Genomic DNA, 26079 nt, shown 5'->3' with positions numbered 1-26079 from the left:
AAAAAAAGTAGAAATCTGCCCAAAAACGTGCTCCGACCATAATGCGGTCAAGATGGAGATGAAACTAACAACAACTGGTTCCTTTAGATGGAGAATGAATGACACCCTATTTAAGGACGAAGAGATCCATAAGAAGGCCCTTAAAACATTAAAAGATTATTTTGAGATCAACAGGAAAACAGATGTGGAAAAAAGAATAATTTGGGACGCAAGCAAAGCCGTGATGCGAGGTTTCCTAATTCAACAAAATTCTATTAAGAGGAAGCAACAAAATGAAAAGAAGGAAAAAATCTTAGAAAAAATAAAAGAAGGAGAGAAGAAGTTGAGGTCCAAACCAAAGTCTCATGAGATTTTGAGAGAAATAAAGTTTCATCAGATGCAATACATGGAACTTATGAACCAACAAATAGAATGGAAGATAAAGCAAATGAGACAAAAAACTTTTGAATCAGCGGATAAATGTGGGAAACTTCTGTCATGGCAATTGAAAAAAAGGCAGAAAATGAATACGGTAACAAGTTTAGAAATGGATGGAAAGATTATCCACAAACCCAACGAGATCAACAATTGTTTTCAAAGCTTTTTTAAGAAACTGTATGCACAAGGGCCAACCAACGAGCAAGAAATAGAAGAATTCATCAGAAAATACGGTTTACCAAAAATCTCAGAACAAAGTAAAAGGATCTTAAACGAGGAAATAACAGAACAAGAAATAGAGGGTGCCATTCAAAATATGAAATTGGGAAAATCACCAGGACCAGATGGCCTGACGGCCAAATACTACAAAATGCTGAAAGAATGGCTGATACAACCATTGAAGGAAGTTTGCAATGAAATTTTGAAGGGGAAAAAGGCACCTGAATCGTGGAAAGAGGCTTTCATCTCACTTATACCGAAAACAGAGACTGAGAAGAACCAAGTTAAAAACTACCGCCCTATATCTTTACTCAATGTGGATTACAAAATTTTTGCAGACATTTTGGCAAAAAGATTGAAAAGAGTGTTGACAGAAGAGATTCATAAGGACCAAACAGGCTTTCTCCCAGGTAGACATATGTCAGACAATGTGAGGAACATTATAGACATTTTGGAGCTGCTGGACGTTGACATTAACAGGAAAGCAGTTTTGATTTTTGTGGATGCGGAGAAAGCCTTTGACAACATTTGTTGGACTTTTATGAAAAAGAATCTCCAAGGGATGGGGGTAGGCCAAGGTTTTGAAAACGGTATAGGTGCAATATATTCTCAACAAAAAGCCAAATTAATTGTAAATAATGTGGTAACAGAAGAAATACCTATAGAAAAAGGTACACGACAAGGTTGCCCAATATCCCCTTTACTCTTTATATCAGTCCTGGAGGTTTTGTTAAACATGATCAGAAAGGACCAGTTGGTTAAAGGAGTTCAGGTCGGAGTTAGACATTATAAATTAAGAGCATTTGCAGATGATCTAGTATTGACCTTGCAACAGCCAAACACTAGTACTAAAAGAGTATTAGAACTAATTGAAATATTTGGTCGAGTAGCAGGTTTTAAATTGAACAGACAAAAAACGAAAGTGTTGGAAAAAAATTTAACAATGGAAGAAAGAGAGAGTTTTCAGAATGAAACAGGCTTGGAAATAACAAAAAGGGTAAAATACCTGGGGGTAAACTTAACATCCAAGAATGTGAATTTATTTAAGGATAATTATGAAAAATGTTGGTCAGAAGTTAAAAAGGATCTGGAAATATGGTCAAGGCTGAAACTTTCCTTGTTAGGCCGAATCGCTACTATTAAGATGAATGTATTGCCTAGAATGCTGTTTTTATTCCAGACGCTGCAGATTGTGGACAAGATGGACTGTTTCAAGAAGTGGCAGAAAGACATATCAAAATTTGTCTGGCAGGGCAAAAAGCCCAGAATTAAATTTAAGATTTTAACTGATGCAAAGGATAGAGGGGGGTTTGCCCTGCCGGACTTAAGACTCTACTATGAATCAGCAGCTTTTTGCTGGTTGAAACACTGGCTACTTCTTGAGAATACTGACATTTTGGATCTGGAAGGGTATGACAATAGTTTTGGTTGGCATGCATATTTATGGTACGACAAGGTAAAGGTGTATAAAAGTTTTAAAAACCATATTGTAAGGAAAGCATTGTATAACGTTTGGACTAGATACAAAGATTTGTTGGAAAGTAAAACCCCTAGGTGGGTGTCACCAATGGAAGCTAGGGAAGTAAAAAAGCTTAATATGGATTCTAAATGGCCAAAATATCATGAGATTATAGAATACGATGGTGAAAGGGTGAAACTTCAGAGTTATGAGAAACTAAAACTTAAGGTTCGAGATTGGTTGCATTACCATCAGATAAATGAGACGTTTAAACAGGACAGGAAAATAGGATTTCAGAAAGAGAAGTCAAAATTAGAAACAGAATTGTTGGAACCCAATACTAAGAATTTATCAAGAATGTATAACTTGCTGTTAAAATGGAATACACAGGATGAAACGGTGAAATCAGCTATGATTAAATGGGCACAAGATATAGGTCATGATATTATGTTTGCTGACTGGGAACAGTTATGGACCACCGGTATCAAATTTACTGCATGTAATGCTTTAAAAGAAAATATTATGAAAATGATCTACCGGTGGTACATGACCCCAGTCAAGCTAGCAAAAATTTATCATCTGCCTAATAATAAGTGTTGGAAATGTAATGAGACTGAAGGCACTTTCTACCACCTTTGGTGGACCTGCCCAAAGGTTAAAGCTTTCTGGGAAATGATCTATAATGAAATTAAGAAGGTCCTTAAATGGACTTTTCCTAAGAAACCAGAGGCTTTCCTCTTGGGTATGGTGGGCCAAGTGGTGTTAAGGAAGGATAGGACATTCTTTATGTATGCCACTACAGCAGCAAGAATTCTACTGGCAAAGTATTGGAAGACGCAAGAACTACCTACTCTGGAAGAATGGCAAACAAAGGTGATTGACTTTATGGGACTGGCTGAGATGACGGGCAGAATCCGGGACCAGGGGAAAGAGACAGTGGAAGAGGACTGGAAGAATTTCAAAATATATCTTAAAAATAATTGTAAAATTGAGGAATGTTAAGATGTCAGGGGGTAAGAAGTAAAGAATTGCAGCAGTAAACAAAAAAAACTTAAGAAATATTTACGAAAAGGAACTAAGACAATGGACTTAAGGGTTGCTAAAGAATTATTAAACAAGGATGCAGGGATGGGGAGGTATGGGGAAGTCAAAGAAAAAAGGCTATGAACCGATGAGTATGAAGTTATATTGTGTTACATTGTTCTTTATTTTATGTGTGGAAAATTAATAAAAATTATTATAAAAAAAAAAAAAAAAAAAAAACGTTCGGAAATCCAAGTGTGGCTTCTGATTGGGTGCAGGAAGCTCCTGCAGCCAATCAGAAGCCGCAGAAGCACCGTCAGACATTCGGGTTCCAAAGAACATTTGCAAACCGGAACACTCACTTCTGGGTTTGTGCATACTTGTCAACTTTCAGATTTGAAAATAAGGGATCGGCAGCCTTGAAAATAAGGGATCAGCAGCCTCACCTGTCCCGGGGACAGTCTATGGGATATCTAACAATCCAGGATAGCAGTGGGAAGCAGCGGTGGAATCAGTGGCGTAGCGTGGGGGTGCAGGAGCGGCCGGCCGCACCGGGCGCAACATCGGGGGGGGGGGCGCTCGCACTCGCAGCTCTCTGCCCCTACTAAAATCCACGGGTTAGGGGGCACAAATTACTTGCCTTGCCCCGGGTGCTGATACCCCACGCTACGCCACTGGGTGGAATAAGGGAATTTCCCGCAAAAAAAGGGAAGGTTGACAGCTATGGGTTTGCGGCGTTTGGGAACCAAAACATTTGACTCGCAAGGTGTTTGGGATCCAAGGTACAACTGTATACAGGGGAGAGAGATTAGGTCTGCCTTCCCTATCTGCACAGCACACAATCCCACCCTGGGTGTCTCTAGACATCTATACAGGGCCATAACATCAAAATATAACCTCTGTGCATAAAATCTGATGTACGGGCTGAAGCACACTTAGATGATTATCCGATATTATCCAAAAACTGACCATGTGAAATGGCCAAATGTGCATTGTGCATTCTCTAATGTCACATCCTACAAAAGGGGTGGGGAATTTTCTTCAGCCTGAGGCCACACTAGGGAATCTTCCAGGGGTCACATGCAGCGGTGGTGGGCAGGGCCAAAGTGGTTGAAACAACAGACATGACTCTTACCTTGCACCATAGGCTATATCCCAGCTACATGAAACAGATGTTTGTACACACATACAAGCACCTCTTTCCACCTTCCATCAAAGCAACCAAGAGGAGTCATCCCAGTTCAGCAGGAGAAAGCGCTAGAGGAGGGTGCAGAGCAATACTGATGAGGATTCAGAGGGCTAACCTGGACACCTGAGTAACCAGGAAACTTACCAGCAATAGGGTCACAGGTGGCACTGTGGTCTAAACCACTGAGCCTCTTGGGCTTGCCGATCAGAAGGTCAGCGGTTTAAATCCACATGACAAGGTGAGCTCCTGTTGCTCTGTCCCAGCTCCTGCCAACCTAGCCATTTGAAAGCATGCCAGTGCAAGTAGATAAATAGGTACTGCTGTGGTGGGAAGGGAAATGGCGTTTCTGTGGTCTGGTTTCCGTCATGGTGTTCCGTTGTGCCTGAAGCTGTTTAGTCATGCTGGTCACATGACCCAGAAAGCTGTCTGTGGACAAATGCCAGCTCCCTCTTCCTGAAAGCAAGATGAGCGCCGCAACCCATAGTCGCCTTTGACTGGACTTAACCGTCCAGGGGTCCTTTACCTTTACCTTACCAGCAATAACACTAACAGGGCAACAACCAGGGCTTTTCTTCAGATGAAAATCATGGAACTCAGTTCCAGCACCTCTCAGGTGGGTGCCATTGCCATTATAAGGGAACAAGAGAGGCATTCATGGTGAGTTCTGTCATCTCTTTTTTCTAGAAAAATAACACTGGCAGCAGCCATAGCAGCATTCATGGCTGGCCCAAGATCAGAGTCCAAGGTAGCAGAAGCCACAACAAAGGCTTGCCTTTAAATGAACCACATTTCTACCGCGTTTCCATACCCTCCAACATTTCCCTGATGAAAATAGGGACGTCCTGTTCCATAACAACAAAAAGAAAAATGCTATTTATACCCCGCACATCTTACTGGACAGCTTACTGGACTGCCATTCTGGACAGCTTTCAACATATATAAAAAATGTAATAAAACATTTTTTAAAAACCTTCCCTATACAGGGCTGCCTTCAGACAGCTCGGGGGTCGGATAACTCCATACCCTCCAACATTTCTCCAATGAAAATAGGGACACCCTAGGGAAAAGTTGGGACATTCCGGGATCAAATCAGAAACCAGGATCAGGGACGTCTATGGAAAATAGAGACACTTGGAGAATCTGCATTTCTACCTAAGGCCCATGATTTCATGCCGTAGCACTGGTTTTGATTATGGTGCCAGTGCAGTTACTTTGTTTTCCTTCCTCCATCACAACAGGAAAGCAAGATGGTTATTGTTATGTACTGAGTTGAATAGGATTCAAAATGCAGCAGGCTGATTGGTCCTAGAACAATAGGATCCAAAATGCAGCAGTCTGATTGGTCCTAGAACAATAGGATTCAGAATGCAGCAGTCTGATTGGTCCGCAGGAGCCACCCAATCCAGCTCCAGGTGGAAGTGAATCCGCAGTCTGATTGGCCTACAGGATAATCCAGGAATTAGCCAATCACGTGCAGCCCATTGTGTAAATAATGTATATAAAGCAGACATCCTGGGGGAACTTCCATTCCTCCTCACCACTAAGAGCTGAATAAAGAGCATGAAATCCACTCTTGACTCCGAGTATATTTTAGTTATTAAAACATGTGCTATGTATGAGCTTTGATTTGTAGAACGACCAGCAAAGAGTTTGTTACATAGTCTGCCAAGACCCCCCAGCAGTTTTCCACGCCCTCTCAATAAAAGAAAAGGGTTGAGAACCACTGCCACTTTCAAAGGGGAAAAAGGAGATTGTATCATGAGAGCTTCCCACTTGGAACTCCCAGCTAGCAGCTGGGGACCAGGAGGGCTGACCTATGTGTCGAGCTGGAAGGCTTCTTGCCTTCCCCGTTGGCCATGAGGGACACAGCAGTAGGGCTTTTCTCACGGCATTGGCTGCATCGCTTTGTGGGAAAACCTGGGGTCGGCTAGTGTTTACGAGAATGGGATTATTTGTGGTTGGCCTTTCCCTGTGTTCATGCAAATGCATGGGAAGCCAACATCATGCTGGCCCCAGAGTTTTTATAGGAGGAACCCATGCTGTTATTGGCTTCACCTCGACCATTCCTGGCAAGGGAAGGGAGGTGCTCCATTGGACTGCTGGGAAAGACATCGGGGTGACGTAGGCCGAGAGCACACTACACTGCGGTTGAGCAAATCTCACGATGGGCAGGGGACGGGCCGAAGGATGAAAAGAGAAAAACCGATGGGTTTTATCAACGTTTGTTATTTCAATGCGGATTGTTATTTGCTTTACTATCGTTTACTTGCTCGAATTAACAAATAAGAAAATTTTGAGAATTTAAATTCTAGATTAAAATTGATTACTTACTCGAGAAGGGGGTTGTAACGAAAACACTGGGGCCTAATTTGAATAGTAGAGTGCCTGGTATCTGGTGGGCAATCTCATCCTTTATTTCCACACTGTGGCTGCAGACCAAATCACCTGTCAGGAGAGTTATGAGATTCAGGTGAGGGTCAGATGCCCTGTCAATCCCAGCAGGTATATAAGAGGCCTTCACCCTGGCCAGGCCCCATCCATATATACTAATTCTATTATAGTATATAACCTATTGCAACTGAATTCCCCTTATGTAGCCAAGATGGAAACGCCCTTGCAGAAAAGGGATGTGTTGACAGGCTCAGGGGAATCCCAAGATCTCCAGAAGTCAAAACAAAACAAAAGCAAAATACCCCCACCCCACCCCCTAAAAAAAACATTAATGGGAAACTCCATAAGCTTTCCCCTCACCCAAAAACAGCTCAGTGAGGACTGAGCACAGCCAATGTTTGTAGCAAAATGTTGATTATTTGTTGTGGGTTATACTTATATAATCAAATAGCCAGAGTTGGCCCTCCTTGCTCTAGACAGAGTAACTTTGGGCTAGAAAAATATTGCCTGTTTCACTGTCTCTGCTTGAAGAGATTGATAAAGCTCTGCCAAACAAAGCATTTCTTATCTGTTCCCCGGGGTCACCATCACATCACAAAATCTTCCCACAACATGGTTGTTATGCGACAACTGCAATCACTGGAGAAACAGCACGGCTGTCACTCCAAACCCACCTCGGGGCACCAGATTAAAAAACAATAAAACCAGTGTTGCCTTCATAAAAGGTTTACATCTCTGTTTTGAAGGCAATGAGTTTATTTACTCAAACTAGAGTGTGTATGGAGGTTACTGCAGAATGTCATGCCTCATCTGGTTTCCAGTCAACGCTTATTAATGATGAATTTCTATGCGCAGTTTAAACAAGAGTAACATGCCCATCTCTGTCTACGGAAGCAGGAAATTCAAACTGCAGAAAGCCAGATGTTATATTGCCCTCTGCTGTTTGATATGCTTCAAGCTTGATATTCCAAATGAATATAACAGTATGAAATACTTTTAGCTTTGTAGACATCTTTCTATTCTGCCTTTCCACCCACAGAGAGATGATCAACATGGCCAGCAACCAGAAGCGTAGTTAAAAAGAAGAATAAGTAAAGGTAAAGGGACCCCTGACCATTAGGTCCAGTCGTGACTGACTCTGGGGTTGCGGCGCTCATCCCGCTTTATTGGCCGAGGGAGCTGGCGTACAGCTTCCGGGTCATGTGGCCAGCATGACTAAGCCGCTTCTGGCAAACCAGAGCAGCACACAGAAATGCTGTTTACCTTCCTGCCGGAGTGGTACCTATTTATCTACTTGCACTTTGATGTGCTTTCGAACTGCTAGGTTGGCAGGAGCAGGGACCGAGCAACGGGAGCTCACCACGTCTCGGGGATTCGAATTGCCAACCTTCTGATCGGCAGCGCCACCCACGTCCCACAAAGAAGAATACAAGGGATTTAAAAGAAGAAATGTGGGATAGCTCAGTTGGCAAAGTAGGAGACTCTTAAATCTCAGGGTTGTGGGTTCGAGCCCCAGACTTGGCAAAAGATTCCTGCATTGCAGGGGGTTGGCTCCTGCAGCCGCCTTCTTTTGCCAAGGCAGTTCCCTCTTTGCCTAATGGTAGGGATGAAGCTGGGTGATGGGTGCCAGCTGCAGATGATCTAAAGTAGTAGGGACTTTCCCCCCATAATGGTATCACTGCAAAAAAACACACCCCAAAAAACAACAACAACCTCTCCCACCCCACATTTTTATAGATCCACTCACAGACCATGAAAATGGGCAACCATGACAGCTATTTGTTGAGCGTCAAGGGGCAATATGCATCAAGGACCCTCTTGGATTCTCCCTTCTGCTGGCTGCCGCATTTAAAATCTCTGTAATGACTTGCACTGAGATTGCATCAGAAGAAAGCATCATTCTGCAGGCCACTCTGGGGAAAAATAGTGGCTGCCAGTGGCCCTTGACACATTGTTACACAGCACCATTCTGGGGGTTCAAATGTACCCCCAACAGGAACTGAGGGAGCACCAGGGAGCTTTGCACCCTACTCTCAAAATCTGCTGAAATCTGAAAGAGGGGGTACAGTTTCATGTTCCCTTTTTAATGCACTCCGAATTCAGGCTGAACTTTCAGAATTCCAAATACTTGGTTCAGCACTACTGACTAATGCTTCCTTCTGGTTGGTGCCAGGCCCTCTTTCTGCAAAAAAACAAAAACAAACCCACACCTACATTAAAATACCTTCCCTATTTAATCAGGCAACCCAACTCTGACTATTGCTTCCTTTGGAATTGCTGGAGCCAAGCCCTCTTTCTGAAGAAAACAAGAAATTTCCTGCCTTATCTATTCAGACAACCCAGCCTTGGTCTTTTTGATCATCCAGTCCAAGAAATAAAGGTGAGCATACAAGTGACCAGTCATATACTTTCAAGAATTCTATCCACATCCTGGGTAGAAACACTTTCATCGAATACTTTGTGGAAATCACCATCCATGAGCAACTTTGTGTGCAAAACATCTTGCAAACGTGGGTCATTGAGGGATCACCCAGAACCCACCGAGCGACAAGTTGTAAAACTCAGAACAGTTCTGCTGGACAGCCCTGCACAAGTGCAACAGTGGTGAGTGCAAGGTAGAATCTCTTTGTTGCCACCACCACAACCACCGTGGAGCAGCTGCAGAACGAACTCTCTCCTGTGTTCAGTCAGATTCATTCAGATTTCTCTTCCATCATCGCTCTCTTGCCGATAGCATCTAGCCGAGTCTCATTCTGTGAAAGCTTGTGCCACAATAAATCTGTTAACTCTGTTAAGGCACCGCAAGGTTGTTTGTTATCTTTACTGCTCGCCAGCTTCTGTTGGCAGAAAGCAAGGGTAGGAAAACTCGAGGCCTCTTTTAATCTCCATCGTTCACTTGGCGCGATCTAGGTGCAAAGTGTGGGAGATTATCAAGGTGCATGTTCCATGCACAGACTGGCAGGCATGAAATGCAAGCAGACCAAGCTGATAGGGGAGGGGAGATTTTGAGAATTGCAAATTTCACTTTGAAAGAAAGTTTCTAGTCTTCTCTGTTTTTAGAGAAAAAGTCTATAGAGGGGTAGGAGAGCTGGACATAAGGCCAATATATTTCACATCTGGCAACCAATGCGTCCCCTTGGTTTCAGATAGTACATGGGTAAACGAGTCTAAAAAGCCCAGGACACATATTTTCATGTTCCTCTAGTGGCTAGTGGTGGCTCATTTACCAGAAGTAATGTATTCAACGTCAATTCTGGAAGTGTATACTCGATTCTGACCAAATTAAGCCTCCTAGAGCACAAGAGACATCAGGAGGCATAAGAATCAATGCACATATGTTTTATGTAAATCTGCCCCACCTTTCTCAGTGTGTGTGTGTGTGTGTGTGTGTGTGTGTGTGTGTGTGTGTATATCAATGGCTGCTCTGCTTGGCCATGGCTTAAAGTCAAGTGTCATTCATTCACATTATTTTATTTAAAGGGCTTGCTGATATTTCAATCCCTCATTCCCCCCCCCCCCCATTTTCCATTATCTTACCAACCGGCTTCTGGAAATGAGATACTTCATTGCTTTGCAGTGAAACCACCAAATGTTTTTCACTGGCCTCCTGTTTTCGGATTCCATTTCTCTGATGTTTGGGGGTGGCATGAGTGAGTGAAATGAGAAGTATGCATGTGGGGAAACCCCACATTTCGATTGCAGTTTCAGAAACAGTTTCACTTCAGCTTCCCTTGAATAATCAATGCACCCGTGTGAAAGGATGCTCAGAGCCCATGCGCTGCTGTTCTGGTGGATGATCCCACCTCGTTTGCAAGGGCCAGAGTTTAACACCTGTTGTGTATTTACTTCACCTGCTCTGGAATGGAGGTTAGTCTAGGCAGTTTCCTCCAGACATTTGGGGATCCCTTTCTTTCATAAGTGTACTTTCATAGGCAACATGGCCTGGGCACAATAATAGTGCATTAGTGGCGGATTTATACGGGACCATCCACACATCATTCTGCTTTATTAGTCATTCGGCAAAGCTCCCCCAGTGTGGGGCAACATAATAATAATAATAATAATAATAATAATAATAATAATAATAATAATAATGTTACTTATAGCCCTGGCCGGGCCTCCCCAGCCACTCTGGGTGACTTCCAACAAGATAATAAAAGATCAAACATTAAAAACTTCCCTAAACAGGGCTGCCTTCAGATGTCTTCTAAAATTCAAATAGTTGTTTATTTCCTTGACACCTGATAGGATGTTGTTCCGAGAAGGCTCTCTGCCTGGTTCCCTGTAACTTTGCTTCTCACAGTGAGGGAACCGCCAGAAGGCCCTCAGAGCTGGATCTCAGTGTCCGGGCAGAACACCACCCTTGGGACATTTGTGGTAAAAAAAGAAGTACTTATGGGCATGCACTGATTGGAAAAGAAGCAGTTTATCCGCCCCTTCCCTTTTGGCAGGTGCAGATAGCATTGAAAGGAGGATCGGGTGTAACTGCCCCAATAACATCTCAAGCACAAATCGTCATGAATGCATAATGAAAAGGATGGCCGGAGGGGGCCCTTACACTACAACTCTCCTCAGCCCCTGCCATTGTGGCTAATGGCAATCCAGCAAACTACAGAGATTTCCCCATTCCCCAGGTGGGCAGTTAAGTTTTGCACTAGAAGAACATCTCTGGTGTGGGATGCCCAGGGCTGGATTTAAGTTTGATGAGGCCCTAAGCTACTGAAGGTAATGGGGCACTTTATATGTCCAGCTGTCCTTTGTCAACAACAAATTGCCACTTTTTTTGTGTTGAATATCTGCTATATGGTAATTTATGGACCTAATAGGTATCTAAAGCCATTTGCACATGTTGCAATGCATCCAGTCCATGCAGAATGTAGGCACCTAATATAGAGAAAGGAGCAAACCAGTGATATTTTAGGGAGCAGGCTAGCAGGCGGGGCCCATGACTTACATCATAGGAGCCTACACAACACAAAACACTGTTGCTGTATGTAGATTTTATTTTGTTTTTTTATCTTATATTTTGGAAATGTACATCCAGTTTTTTCCCCTTTAATTTTTTTTGGGGAGCCCCAAGAGCCTTAAGCTATAGCTTGTTTAGCTTATACGTAAATCTGGCACTGGGGATGACTCACCTGTGGTGATGTGTTATCCCCAAAGGCTTCATAGTTGGAAGCTCAGGACTCCTTACTTCCCTGCATCCACTACGCCCCCTACACACCTGGAGGTCGGTGGATGAGTTTCTCTCATAAGATCTCATAAGCTGCATCCCACAGTAACTCAGAGCAGGGCTTTTAGTGCGGCTGCCCCTGTTCTACGGAAGTCTTCCCGGCACCCAGGGACAGGTGTTCAATAACTGCATTATCTGGAAACAATTAAAGACATTTTTTTCCGTTCCAACAGGCTTTCCCCAGCTGGACCAATGTGGGTTTTCCATGAGCTTGTCAGGCTTCCGGTCATGTTTTAAATGTACCTTTTGCGGTTTTAACTGCTTTGAATTCTCTTATATGCAAATTGCCAAGAGGCAGTGGTTTAGAAGGCAAGTAATAGCTCAGTGACGATGATGATGTTCAATAATAATAGTAAGAGAAGAGAAGTTCCAAGGGCAGCACTTGAGTCCTCTTGAAGGGAGAGATAACTAGAGGCTTATGGTGTGTCTGTTAATATTTTGAGTTTATTTATAAATGTACAAGTTGAACACAGGTGGAGGCACAGCTTAACCCTCTTACAAGCAGCAAATGCTACCATCCCACATCAGACTGCTAGAGAGGCAGCCCTCAAAATAGTACTTTCCTGTGTTCAAAGATCTCTCTCTCTGCCTTCTTCTGAGTCCCAATCACTTACTGCTGCTTCTCTCCCCAACACAGACCTTCCATAACTTGAGGGAATAGGGAAGGTATCCTGCATCACCCAATCTCTCCTGGGTTTCTCCTATTTAGAACATATTCTTGTCTCAAGAGGCTGTCTTCTAACATTTGGCTCCTGCTGAGAAACCATTTACTGAACATCACGAGCTATTAACATTCCTCTGACAAGTCTGAGACTCTGGACAGGTACTGCGTTAAGGAAAACCCCCCGGATAGCTGTGTTCACAGCAATCTGCTAGAAAACACATGATAATATTCAGTAAGAGTAGATTAGATTAAATGGGCCCCTGAGCAGCTGCAGAGTGCATTTACCTCACCACTGAGAAACCATGGAGAGTCCCACAGACAAAGCTAGGGAGGGGCCTGGAGACCAAGTCCTGTGTGAGAAGGCAGTGGGCTTCACATAGGTACCTGGCAACTATGAGAACAGTAATGCTTGACTAGATAGATGGGTCTTTGGCCTGATCCAACACAACTTTTCTTACATTCATTTAGGCCAGGGTTTCCCAAACTTGCGACTACAGCTGTTTTTGGACTACAACTCCCATCATCCCTAGCTGGCAGGACCAGTGGTCAGGGGTGATGGATATTGTAGTGACAAAAACCAGGTGGAAACCCACATTTGGGAAACCCTGATATAGGCTCACTCTTCTAGTTCATAGGCAGAGTTTTGTCCCCGCCATCAGCTCACTTCCTTGAGATCCGTGAACAACTTTTCTGCAGTCTACATCTCTTTACTCTATACAACAGTCTGAATTATGTGAGCTGATCTGTGGAGGAGGGGGGGTGGTCCGTTGGGCCCTTCAGGCAACTTGGAAACATACCCACTGGGTGAGATTCAAAGGTTCCAAGTGTCAATCTCTCATGCTGGCCAATGGAAAAGGCTTCTGTTGTGACACCAAGTTGACTGGCAGTCCATGGGGCCCTTCAGGGGTAGAAAGTGGTGGTAGTGTCAGTTTCCGTGGCAATGGAGCACCTTGGGTTATCCCGGTACGTTGACCACTGCCAGAGCTGCGCTTGGCTGATGCAGCCCAGATTCTTGAGGAGCCGGAGCAGGTCATTGCGGAACTTGACACCTATGAAGGCATACAGGAAGGGGTTGAGGCAGCAGCGGAAGCACGCCAGGCCGTACGTCACGTCATTGGCCACATCCATGCGCTTGATGACTTCGCATTCACCATTGGTGTGGTTGAAGGCCGAGATGGTCTCAGCTAGCACGACACCATTGTAGGGCAGCTGGAAGAGGACAAAGACCACCATCACGGCGATGAGAACCTTGATCGCCCGGTTCTTCTCAAAGCTACGGGCTTGGAACAAGGTCCTGATGATGACGCAGTAGCAGAACGTCATCACTAGGAGAGGCATCAGGAAGCCAAAGAGCATCTGGCAAATCCTGATGCCGGTGCTGAAGGCCAGCAAGTTGTATGCTAGGATGCTGCAGCGCGGCTTCTGTTGGTCAGACTCATAGATGCCCCTGTGGACCAGCTCAGGGATGGAGAGGACGAAAGCTAGTATCCAAATGGAGAGGCAGGTGACCTTGCTGGCGAAAACTCTCTGGGACCGGAGGCGGTGGGCTGAGGGGGCCTGGACAATGGCGAAATACCTGTCGATGCTGATGGACAGCAGCAGCAACATTCCGCTAAAGAAGCTCATCTGGCAAATGCAATGGATGGCTTTGCAACCAAACTCCTTAAAGACCCAATACTTTGCTGCGCTGAAGGCCCAGAAGGGGAGAGTCAGCAGGAAGAGGATGTCCGCTATGGCAAGGTTGAGGAGGTAGATATCTGTCATCGTCTTGAGCCTCTTGAAGTAGATGTACGTCACCATGACCAGGCAGTTGCCTGTCAGCCCCACAAAACACACAAGGGAGTATACAACGGGTAAGAAAACTGCACGGAATCGCCGGATCTCATCCTTCTTGCAGATGTCTGCATACGCATCGTAGTCAATCGTGAAGTTGCTATTGTAGTCGTATTCAGCTGTCACAGTCTGGCTCATGCAGAGCTAGGAGGCAGATAAAAGAATCAGTTACAACTTGCACATTGGAGGGGATAACATCTCTGCAGCATTTGCCAAGTGACCCCCCCCCCCAACCAGGAAGCAATCTTCAGATCGGGGGCACATTCACTGAGGAATTATATCTAGGCATAATTGTTTGATTTGCAGTTTCTATCATGGCTTCTCAAAAGGATCTAGGGGTCTTAGTAGATCACAAGTAGATCAATTGTGTGATGCAGAAGCAACAAAAATGCTAATAATATTTTAGGCTGCATCAACAGAAGTATAGAGTCCAGATCAAGGGAAGTAATAGTACCGCTCTATTCTGCCTTGGTCAGGCCGCTCTTGCAGTACTGTGTCCAGTTCTAGGTGCCACAATTTAAGAAGTTGGAATGTGTGCAGAGGAGGGCGACCAAGATGACCAAGGGACTGGAAACCAAGCCTTATGAGGAATGGTTGAGGCAGCTGGTATGTTTAGCCTGGAAAAGAGGAGACTGGGAGGAGATATGATAGCCACCTCCAAATATCTAAAGGGCTGTCACATGGGGGATAGAGCAAGGTTGTTTTCTCCTGCTCTGGAGGGTAGGACTCGAACCAATGGCTTCAAGTTACAAGAAAGGAGATTTTGACTAAGCACCAGAAAGAACTTTCTGACAGTATGACCTGTTCGACAGTGGAACAGTTTCCCTCAGGAAGTTGTCGACTCTCCTTCCTGGGAAGTTTTTAAGCAGAGGTTGGATGGCCATCTGTCATGGATGCTTTAGTTGAGATTCCTGCATTGTTGGGGGTTGGACTAGATGTCCCTCGGGGTACCTTCCAACTCTACAATTCTATGATCTTATGAAGGTGTCCTGGAGGTCATTACTAGATGAGGGTGCTCTGAGAGCAATCTAGCCACACACGGAGACTACGCTTCCAAGGATTTCCTGGGATGAGTGGATGCCCACTTTTAAGTCTCTAGGTTCCGCATTAGATGAGCAGCCATTCACACGATTAGTAACTGCATTAAAGGCAGTTTAGAAAGCAAATAGGGATGGGGATGGGGGACCATGAGCTCAGGGGTTCTCCAGATTGGGGAGGGAGGTGTCACAGAGATTAGAGGGTTCATGCCCCAATGCCATCATAGCTAGCCCTTCACAGCCAAGAGTTTGATTAATCCTCTTTGTAAAGCCACCCAAGTTGGAAAGGTTCAAATGTGCACCAAAGGAAACTTTTCTTCCAATGCAAGTCGCCAGTATGCTACTTAATAGTTTGATTACATTCCCTGTGCCAAGTTACAGGGAACCAGGCAGAGGGCCTTCTCAGTAGTGGCGCCCGCCCTGTGGAACGCCCTCCCACCAGATGTCAAAGAGAAAAATTACTACCAAACTTTTAGAAGACATCTAAGGCAGCCCTGTTCAGGGAAGCTTTTAATGTTGGAAGCTGCCCAGAGTGGCTGGGGGGACCCAGCCAGATAGGCAGGGTATAAATAATAAATTATTATTATTAATAATAATAATTAATAATAAGCGAGATGAACTGAAACTGAAGTGAGGACAGCCGTTGCCCTGCTGACTATCTGCTATGTAGATAAAAACCCTACAATACAGGACTGAGAGTGGAGCAAATAAGAGCTACTGTCTCTGTTGCTCATCCCTGAAGCCCCAAGTGGAGAGAGTATTAGAGAAGAGGGTAAATTGTGTGGTCTCAAGAAGAACACTTCGTAGGGGCACTGGTGTGTGTGTGTGTGTGTTGGGAGAACAGAAGTGGGTTCTGTGTTTTGGGGGCAGGATTATAAGACATCTGTTTGGTTTCCTGTGCACACTTCCTTTCAAATTTCAGCGCTTGGCCCCAATCCAGATTTGGTTTGAAGGGCAAAAGGGTGAAAACACCCCTGCTCCCCATCAGCTTCCCAGTATGAGCCCCACCATAGTGGCTAATTATTTAACAAATCTGCCGTGTAAGGACTGAAGACGTGAATAACGTCACTCCCAGTTTGACCTTCAGGTTCCTTTCTCTCTGATTGACACTGTAGCACAGTGGTTCTTCATCAGAGAACTGCAGACCCCCTGTTTTGCAAAAGCCAAGCCACATGGACCCCCTATTTCCGAAAACTTGACATCTCTCTCTAGTAGATGGCACCACAAATCCCCTGGGTGGGGTACATCAACTCCCTGGAGTCTGTGAGCCACCAGTTGGGAATCACTTCTGTAGAACCATTTTTTTTCTCCCACTCACCAAGACGGGATGACTTCTATGTAAATTTTCAGTATGTGACATTTAAAAGCATTTTTATTTTGCAGAAAATGCTTGCCACCTGGCAGGCATATGCTTACAGAAACTAAGCTTTCCAGGAATTGTATAGCCAAGCAAAAATTACGGTACATTGCCAGAAAAAGAGGAAATGTATTGCCTAGAAATGTGCTGTTGACACAGACGTGCACACAAAAAGCACAGGCTAATTTATATTTATAGATGCAAATGCAGAAATAACTACAGTGATACCTCGGGTTACATACACTTCAGGTTACATATGCTTCAGGTTACAGACTCCACTAACCGAGAAATATTGCTTCAGGTTAAGAACTTTGCTTCAGGATGAGAACAGAAATCGTGTTCCAGCGGTGCGGCAGCAGCAGGAGGCCCCATTAGCTAAAGTGGTGCTTCAGGTTAAGAACAGTTTCAGGTTAAGAACGGATCTCCACAAGGAATTAAGTACTTAACCTGAGGTACCACTGTATTGCCATGTTCATATAGATGTGTTGCATGTCTCTCCATAGAGCAACTCACTCTCACGTAGCTACCTGCTCTGTGCCAGCTCAGTTTGCTGCCCTGGTGCTCCCAGGTGATGGGCAATGCTGGAGCCCCCTCCTGTGCTCGCCTCTTAAAGTTTTTTTTACCTTTAAATTGGACTTGGACTGGGACCCTCTCCTATAAAGTCATAGAATTGTAGAGTTGGAAGGGACCCTGAGGGTCATCTAGTCCAACCCCTGCAATGCAGGAATCTCAGCTAAAGCACCTCAGCTTTAAAAACCTCCAATGAATGAATGGGCAAGAGTATTGTTGGCCCAGAAATGGAAGGAAGAAGAAATACCGACGAAAGAAGAATGGCAGACAAAATTAATGGACTACGCAGAATTGGACAAAATGGCAGGAAGGATTCGAAACCTGCGGGACCAGAGATTCGCAGAAGATTGGAAGAAGTATATGAATTATTTGAAGAGCAAACGTAATTAAAAAAATATGCTAGTAGGACTACAAGAAGTTTTGTAATGAGGAATATATGAAATATTGCAAAGAAGAGAGATATTAGTTATGATATTTTCATGTAATAGTGAAAATAAGAAATGTAAATTAAGTGGGAAAGATTGGAAAATTTTCAGATGTGATTGATGGAAGTCAAAAAAATTGAATAAGATATAAAAGTATTTTTAATAATTGCTGAAAATGGTATGTTAAAAAACTAATAAAAATATTTAAAACAAAACAAAACAAAAAAACCTCTAATGAATGAGATTCCACCACCTCCTGAGGAAGACTGTTCCATTGTCGAATAGAGAATTGTCCTCAATAAAAAGAGGCACATGGGGACCACTAAAATGAGATTATGGCAGGGCTATCGACTTCTGGAAAAAACAAACAACTGATGCAAATCAATGGGGAGAAACAACAACTCTATCTTTAGGGAATGTCTGCCATTTTCAGATGGAACAACAATTCATGACAGCGGTTAAAGTTTCGAAAATTGCCACCTTTGGGCCTGTGAGATACCAAGGAGGAAATTCTGATTAGGACATGTGAGTGTTGCCTTATGAAGGGTCACGTGCGATTGGTTCATTCCTTTTTGAGGATGTCATCATAGGCAGAAGAGGTTCTCTTTTTTAAACTTGGAGTTTCTGACCCCACATAAGGACAATGTGACGTGCAGTACTTACACCAAAGTTTCCCAACAAAATAAAATAAAAATGAAGGATGCTTCCTTAGCTACTGGCACAGTTAACTGAGATAGAGCAGAATCCTATAGCTGCCTACTTTTGAATTCAACAGGACCTGCTCCCAGGCAGTAGCTGGGCCACGGTTGTGTCTTAGGAACTGAGCTAGAAATCATGTAATTCCTGGTTCAGATCTTATCCCTATCACGAGCTCAGCAGGTGTGGGTGTTAAATGAGCCACTCTTTCTCAGTTCTTTATCTGCAGTATACAGATAATAACATTGATCTTCTGCCAAGGGCTGTTGTATAGAGATTACAGTATTGATAATGTGGGTGAAACACCTTAAAACACTCAGAAAATGCTACATACATGCTAAACATCATGACAAAAAGAGCTCCGGGGATGGTGGTGGAAATATTTCAAAAACAAAGGTGTGTCTGCACCAGCTGTTTCACTCCCAATAAAAAGCTAACGGCAAGGGTAGTGCATGGAATTCCCCTTTCAAAGGTTGATTGACTCCAGCTCCCATCATCCTTGCTGGTTGGGGCTGATGGGAGTTGGAGTCCAGCCTCATCTGGAGGGCACCCCTTCCAATATTCCTGGTTTATGTGATCTATACCTGGTCTTGGACAGCAGTCTAGATTAGGGTCCCGTTGCTGGGTTTTGCCCTGAGAAAGTACCTCGTTCATTACATGGAACGAATATTTTCTCCACTACATTCCTCATGGTGCTGAACCGACACCACTAGGGACATGATCCTGCTGGCGAAGTTCAGAATGAGAAGATTGTGCATGACTAAATCTAATGGAGAAGAGGCATCAGAACTGCCATTGCAAGCGATATGGTCTGGAGTGCCTCTCTGTGAATATATTTATGGGTGGGAAAGTATATACTCACTTATTTATTTATTTATATTTTGCCTAGACAGCATCTTAAAAAGCAGAGACATCACCTTGCCGACAAAGGTCCGTATAGTTAAAGCCATGGTTTTCCCAGTAGTGATGTATGGAAGTGAGAGCTGGACCACAAAGAAGGCTGATTGCCGAAGAATTGATGCTTTTGAATTATGGTGCTGGAGGAGACTCTTGAGAGTCCCATGGACTGCAAGAAGATCAAACCTCTCCATTCTTAAGGAAGTCAGCCCTGAGTGCTCACTGGAAGGACAGATCCTGAAGCTGAGGCTCCAATACTTTGGCCACCTCATGAGAAGAGAAGACTCCCTGGAAAAGACCCTGATGTTGGGAAAGATGGAGGGCACAAGGAGAAGGGGACGACAGAGGACGAGATGGCTGGATAGTGTTATCGAAGCTACCAGCATGTGTCTGACCAAACTGTGAGAGGCAGTGGAAGACAGGAGTGCCTGGCGTGCTCTGGTCCAGGGGGTCACGAAGAGTCGGACATGACTAAATGATTAAACAACAACAACATTTTGCCTTTTCTCCAAGAAGCTCAAGGTAGCATACATGGGGCTGATACCCTGGGCAACCAGGGTTAAAATCCCCACTCAGCCCATGAAGCTCACTTGAGCAACCCAGTCAGATGGGTGGGGTACAAAAAAGAAAAGTATTGTCGTCGTCATGATCATCTTGGGCCAGTTGCCATCTCTTAGTCTGCCTCACAGGGTTGCTGTGAGGATAAAATGGCATGGGGAGAGATGCATGTACACCACCTTGAGCTCCCTGGAGGAAAAGTGAGATAGAAATGCAAGAATAAATTAAGAAAGCAAGCTGAGAATGCTTGGGGAATTCAAGTTCTGCGACTTGAACTGCCCTGGTTCTCACTTCCTAGACCTAGGTGTGGATTAGGGCTTCATTCTCCTTTGGATTTTGCATTGCTTGGGATTTTGTGGTGCAATTCATGGCATTAAGGGAGGGGGGCAAAATCAACTCCCCAAAAGGATTTATAATGTGTGTTTCTGACTAAAATACCTCTAGAAAGGTGTACAGTGAGATCAAATATGTATCAGCTAGGCACTTCGTCATAAAGCAGTATTTCAATACAAATTTTAGTGCAGATTAATGCGGGAAAATGGTGGGAAAGACTTAGGAACAAACACATGCAAAATTGACATGAACCCAAACCAAAAATCCATCCACCCCTTGGTGCACCAATCTTTGGCAGCAGAGAAGTAACCATAAGGAAGGTCATTATGAGTTCTGTCATTGTGCTAAACCATAATTAGCACAAGCCATGGTCTGTTCATGGACTTCAAACTATGGTCTTCAAACATGGTCTATCAGCTCAGACATCGCACCAAACCATAGCTAAGTGTCCATCATGCCTTGGGTTAATTTTGGCATGATGTCTGCACTCTTAAGAGAACAGGTTTTAAAAGCCTGTTTTGTGGTCAAAAGCTCTCCCTCCACTCAGAAAAGGGTGATTCCAAATCCCTCTGCCACTTGTGGGTGACCACAGCATGTGATCTGTGATTCATGTCTTTACAGTCCCTTGCTATGTCACATGGGAAGCTGGTGTGTGTTTCCCTGACATTTGCACTGGAAATTCCAGACAATGAAAACAACACATTGGGGTTGCCCATTTTCAAACGTGGAAGAGGCATGATATTCCAGGACTGAGTCTGAGCAGTGCCGCATTTACGTATAAGCTAAACAAGCTATAGCTTAGGGCCTCACTCTCTTGGGGCCCCCCAAAAAAATTAAAGGGAAAAAAACACCTGGATGTACATTTCCAAAATATAAGATAAAAAACAAATAAAATAAAACCTACATAAAGTAAGTAATGGGCCCCGCCTGCTAGCCTGCTCCCTAAAATATCACTGGTTTGCTCCTTTCTCTATATTAGGTGCCTACATTCTGCATGGACTGGTTGCATGGCAACATGTGCAAATGGCTTTAGATACAGTGGTAACTCGGGTCAAGAACTTAATTCGTTCTGGAGGTCCATTCTTAACCTGAAGCACCACTTTAGCTAATGGGGCCTCCCGCTGCTGCCGTGCCGCCACTGCATGATTTCTGTTCTCATCCTGAAGCAAAGTTCTTAACCCGAGGTACTATTTCTGGGTTAGTGGAGTCTGTAACCTGAAGCATCTGTAACCTGAAGCATCTGTAACCCGAGGTACCACTGTACCTATTAGGTCCATAAATTACCATGTAGCATATATTTAACACAAAAAACAGTGACAATTTGTTGTTGACAAAGGACAGCTGGACATCTAAAGGGCCCCATTACCTTCAGTAGCTTAGGGCCTCAGCAAACCTAAATCTGGCCCTGCGTCTGCAACATGGTTTGGTTTCAGATAGGGGTAGGGAGGTTGGAGATGGAGAAGGAACAGGGTCAATGGGAAACAGGGGTGGAGAAAGGGACAGGAACTGCTGGGGACTTTGCTGGTGTGTTTTGTTGCAAAAATAGCAAGGAGAGGCAGAGCAAAAGAGAGAGGAATGGGATCTGTAGTGAGTGAGGGAGGGAGACGGGGCATGTACTGCACACATGGCGGGCATGAGGCGTGGCAGAGGTGCAGAGAGAAAGAACCACAGCGGGTTGGGAGGCGAACCGGCCACACAAAGTTTAAAAGGGAAAACACACCGAGCTCTGAGGCCTGCAAGAAAACCTTGCGGTGGGCTTGTGAGCGAGGGCTTCTACCACATCCTGTGGGTGGACCTGCAGAAGGAGCATCGCCCAAAGAGAAAGGAAGGAGAGGCAGCCCACCACCAAACACCTCCACCCTCTCCCTTGAATGTGTGTGTGTGTGAGAGAGAGAGAGAGAGTGAGAGCCTGTATGAAAGTGAGAATGAGGGAAAAGAGGAGCTCCAGAGTCAACCTCAGTTCACAACTTAGCAACATGCCTTTCTTCAGAGGTGGGAATAAAATGCACCTTGAGATGGTTGCCCAGGAGGATGGGAAAAGCTGCCCCTTTTCCATTTCCCATTTTTCCAATCTAAACTTCAGTTCTCTACATTTTGGCAATCTTAATAGTAATAGTAACAACAACAACCACAATGTATTTATTTATACCCCACCCATCTGGCTGAGTTGCCCCAGCCACTCTAGGCAGCTTCCAACTCATATAAATAATAATAATAAATCGTCAAACATTAATAGTAACAATCTGATCCGATATTTAAAAAATCACAATAACTTTAAAAATGAACAACTTATATCCAATAAAGCGATATTCAATAATCCATTGGAATCCAACAGTAAGCAGTAAAATTAAGCATCAGCAAATAGTAATTAAACACTTTACACTTATCAATTACAATAAAGAATTACTAATCTATAAGCAATAAAAATAGTCCTTGTGAAAATTCACCAGTGTTTTAGCACAGATTTCTCCCAATGAGCACATTCTTGGGTATGCGGTTTTGCCCAAAATGCTAATTTTTGCAATGCCCCTAAAATCATTCACCTTTGTAGGTTATGTTTTAGTAATGTATGCACCTACCTGCACACTTGACTTTAGTATATGCATTTTTGTACACATTGCTTGGCTGGAGAACGGTTTGGCAAGATTCTGAGAAGTGTGGCTTTCAAAGGATGGCTGTGGTTTGGTGCATGTATCTCTGCAGAGCATGCGGTCCAGCTAGGCTCGCCTTTAAATGCAAGCCGAATCAAATTTCTATTGCCCAGTGGCCATTTGTCAAGCACTCTGAACCTTTAATCCTTCCTATTGCCCAACTTCTTCCCTTTACTGACATGGGAAGGTGGAGCAAGGGAACATGCAACAGACTCTGTATCAAATGACTTCACCCCACCCCACAGCAGCAGTGCTCAAGGGACACCAGCCGTTTGGGTCAGCTCCTTACCTGGAAAAGGAGAGGCAAGTTCAAAACGACGACCGCTCTCAGCTTTTTATCTAGAGGAGAGAAACACAATGCACACAGTGACACAGAAAACGGCTGGGACGACACAGAGGAGGACATGAAGAGAAGGCAGCCTTGCAAATTTAAGTGACGGCTGAAATATCATGGTCTTTCAGCAAAGTTGTTCATGCCCACTCTGAAATGCTTATAGAAAAGGCTGCAAAGAGGACAGATCATGTGTTAGCTGTGATAAACAGGGCTGTGATTTGGGATTTATTTTCGTAGAGGGGAGCAGGTGGTTTCGAAGGTTCAAAAGTGGTTTCACTGGATGGCTGTTTCGAAGGGAGAGTTGTAGACGATGGCTGCACCACCACTCCAGGCAAATTATATTGCTGGCAGGTGTGCCCCTGTCATAGCTGCTGCTTCCTCCAACCCCTGCTCCCCCTCCGCCTCAAGGATGGCAGTTGCAAGGCCAGAGTTGGCTCTAGGGTAGCAGTTGCTGACACCTATCCTATGGTTGCCAAAGCTTGTGACCATAAGACAGGAGGTTTGGAAGTCCAAAACTGCGCTTTGCATTGTGCCCAGAGGACTACAAAAAGCTGTTCCGAAAGCAGCTTTTCAAGCAAGCATGAGCTCTGCATCATCTTATCTAAAGCAGTTTGCCCAGTTCATTCCTTATTCCCCCCTTTGTGATTTATATTATTATTATTGCAGTATTATTTACAACAGAAAACAGAACTGACATCATTCAAACCAATGTTGCTGGGGAAAAATACATATATGTTTATTTTTCCTATCAAAGTGGCATCTCATTCAGAAGTATGTGCCATTGAGCATGCACAGAAAGCCTCACTTATCACTGAGTGTGTAGGTCCTTAGAAATTAGGGGCTTCCTGTTCAGAAAAGATAGTCTGAGCTTCTATACCCCCTGGCTTTAGAAATGAGAGCGGGGTGGAGTTTATCACTTTTAACAGAAGAGGTTTTTAACATGAATAAATCAAAACACCACATTGTCGTCCTTTCCTCTGTCTTGTAATTTGAAATTTGGGCTTCTTTTAACAGCTGTCCTGGGAGCCAAGGCAAGGCAGTAAGTAGCACATTGTGTTCATTGAAACACACACCTTCCAAGGAAGGAGAGATGGCAGGGCTTTTAAACCTGACCCCCCCTCCACTTGGAAGCCCTTGCCCCCATTCCCAGATGGGCATCTGAGCACAAGGCTGCCATCGTTTAATGGCAAGCCAATTCTACTCTGCACATGCCCAGAAACACACTGCCATTGTGATTGTTCCCAAGTAGCCTTGGAGCTAGAAACAGGTTCAGAAGCTAGCTTCTGACTCAATTTGAACCCTGAAGTTGAGGTTGAGAGAGAGAGAGAAAGAGGACTTACCTCTGTCCATGGCCTTTTGCTAACTTGCCACGAAACCAGACAATGACAGCTAGTGAAAGGGAGCTTAGAATGATGCTATGCGAAGAGCAATTTATAGAAACTTCCTTTCTTTTTTTTTTCTTTCTGGCTCAGCCCTCATACCCTTGCAAGGACGGAGCACATGATGCGTTGCGCTCAGAGGCTGAGATTTTACTTGCTGTTCCTTCTCCTGCCTGGAGCACAGCCTCACTGAGGGGGCCCTTGATAGCCTCAGGTGCTTCCTGCTGCCCTGAGAGAATGCAGATGGCCCAAGTGATAAGGAGATCTTTGCCCTTTTCGAGAAGAACAACCTGCAGAATGAATTATTACTAGTCATCCTCTGGCAAAGAGTGAAAAATGGCTTTCTCTGTGGTCTCCGAGGAACAGGTGTCATATATATTTATATTCTTACGAGCCCCCACTTTTCACCCAGGAAGGCCCACAAAGCACGCAAGGACCACCAGAGGAGGGGAAGCACCCCCTGCAATAAGTAACTTGCCTCTGTCCCCAAACAGAGTTTTCTTTCTTCCAGGAACCAAACATTGGACAAAAAGGCACGCTGCCCACATCTGTGCCCCTCTATCTATTTTTCCTGGTGCTGCCGCAAAGTAACTTCCAGAAGAAGAATAAAGCAATACCAAAAAACAAACAAAACAACAACAACAACAAATGAGATTAAAGACAAACCCAGGGCACATGAAAACACCATCCTGCACCATCTAGGTCAGGTTTATGCCTCATAAAAGGTAAAGGTAAAGGTACCCCTGCCCGTACGGGCCAGTCTTGACAGACTCTGGGGTTGTGCGCCCATCTCACTTAAGAGGCCAGGGGCCAGCGCTGTCCGGAGACACTTCCGGGTCACGTGGCCAGCGTGACATCGCTGCTCTGGCGAGCCAGAGCCGCACAAGGAAACGCCGTTTACTAAGGATGAGCAAATTTGTTCGAACTTTACCGAGATCTGTTAGGAGACTCCTATTCCCTTCCCAGAATTACAATTCCCAGCATTCCCTCTGATTGTTAAGCCACTTTAGAAATCGTAGCTCAGGGCAGGGGAGGGAACTAGGTGCCTCCCCGCGACTCTCAGTGTTAAGTTGTGGGTGAACATATCAGACAACACAGCGATTCTTCAAACAGCTCTTGTTTAGTCACAGGCCAGAACAGAACTGCATTGAAGGGTTTAGCCAGCCTGCTTAATACAGTGGTACCTTGGGTTACATACGCTTCAGGTTACATACACTTCAGGTTACAGACTCCGCTAACCCAGAAATAGTGCTTCAGGTTAAGAACTTTGCTTCAGGATGAGAACAGAAATCGTGCTCCAGTGGCGCGGTGGCAGCAGGAGGCCCCATTAGCTAAAGTGGTGCTTCGGGTTAAGGACAGTTTCAGGTTAAGTACGGACCTCCGGAATGAATTAAGTACGTAACCCGAGGTACCA

The 26079-nt window shown here is 44.5% G+C and overlaps 1 protein-coding gene and 1 long non-coding RNA gene across 2 annotated transcripts in view; one reads left to right on the top strand and one right to left on the bottom strand.

The window, feature by feature from the left end:
* Positions 1–26079, top strand: part of LOC307200378 — a 557860-nt gene that overhangs the window by 44395 nt on the left and 487386 nt on the right. The gene's annotated exons all lie outside the window — the stretch shown is intronic.
* Positions 12356–24788, bottom strand: CCR7 (C-C motif chemokine receptor 7). Its single transcript, XM_079948850.1, has 3 exons — positions 24627–24788; positions 23242–23291; positions 12356–14572 (listed from the first exon to the last, which is right to left on the bottom strand). The coding sequence occupies exons 1-3, from the start codon at positions 24634–24636 to the stop codon at positions 13496–13498; spliced, it is 1137 nt and encodes a 378-aa protein (XP_079804976.1). The 5' UTR covers positions 24637–24788; the 3' UTR covers positions 12356–13495.

The sequence above is a fragment of the Podarcis cretensis genome (assembly GCF_951804945.1).
Source record: "Podarcis cretensis genome assembly, chromosome: 13".
Taxonomy (NCBI): Eukaryota; Metazoa; Chordata; class Lepidosauria; order Squamata; family Lacertidae; genus Podarcis; species Podarcis cretensis.
This window is presented reverse-complemented; position numbering and strand designations above follow the sequence as displayed.

Excerpts from the sequence above, each read along its gene's own strand:
- CCR7 (XM_079948850.1), bottom strand. Across the intron at positions 14,573-23,241 it reads ACTTGCCTCTCCTTTTCCAG|CTCTGCATGAGCCAGACTGT; the intron begins GTAAGGAGCTGA and ends TCTGCCTCCTAG.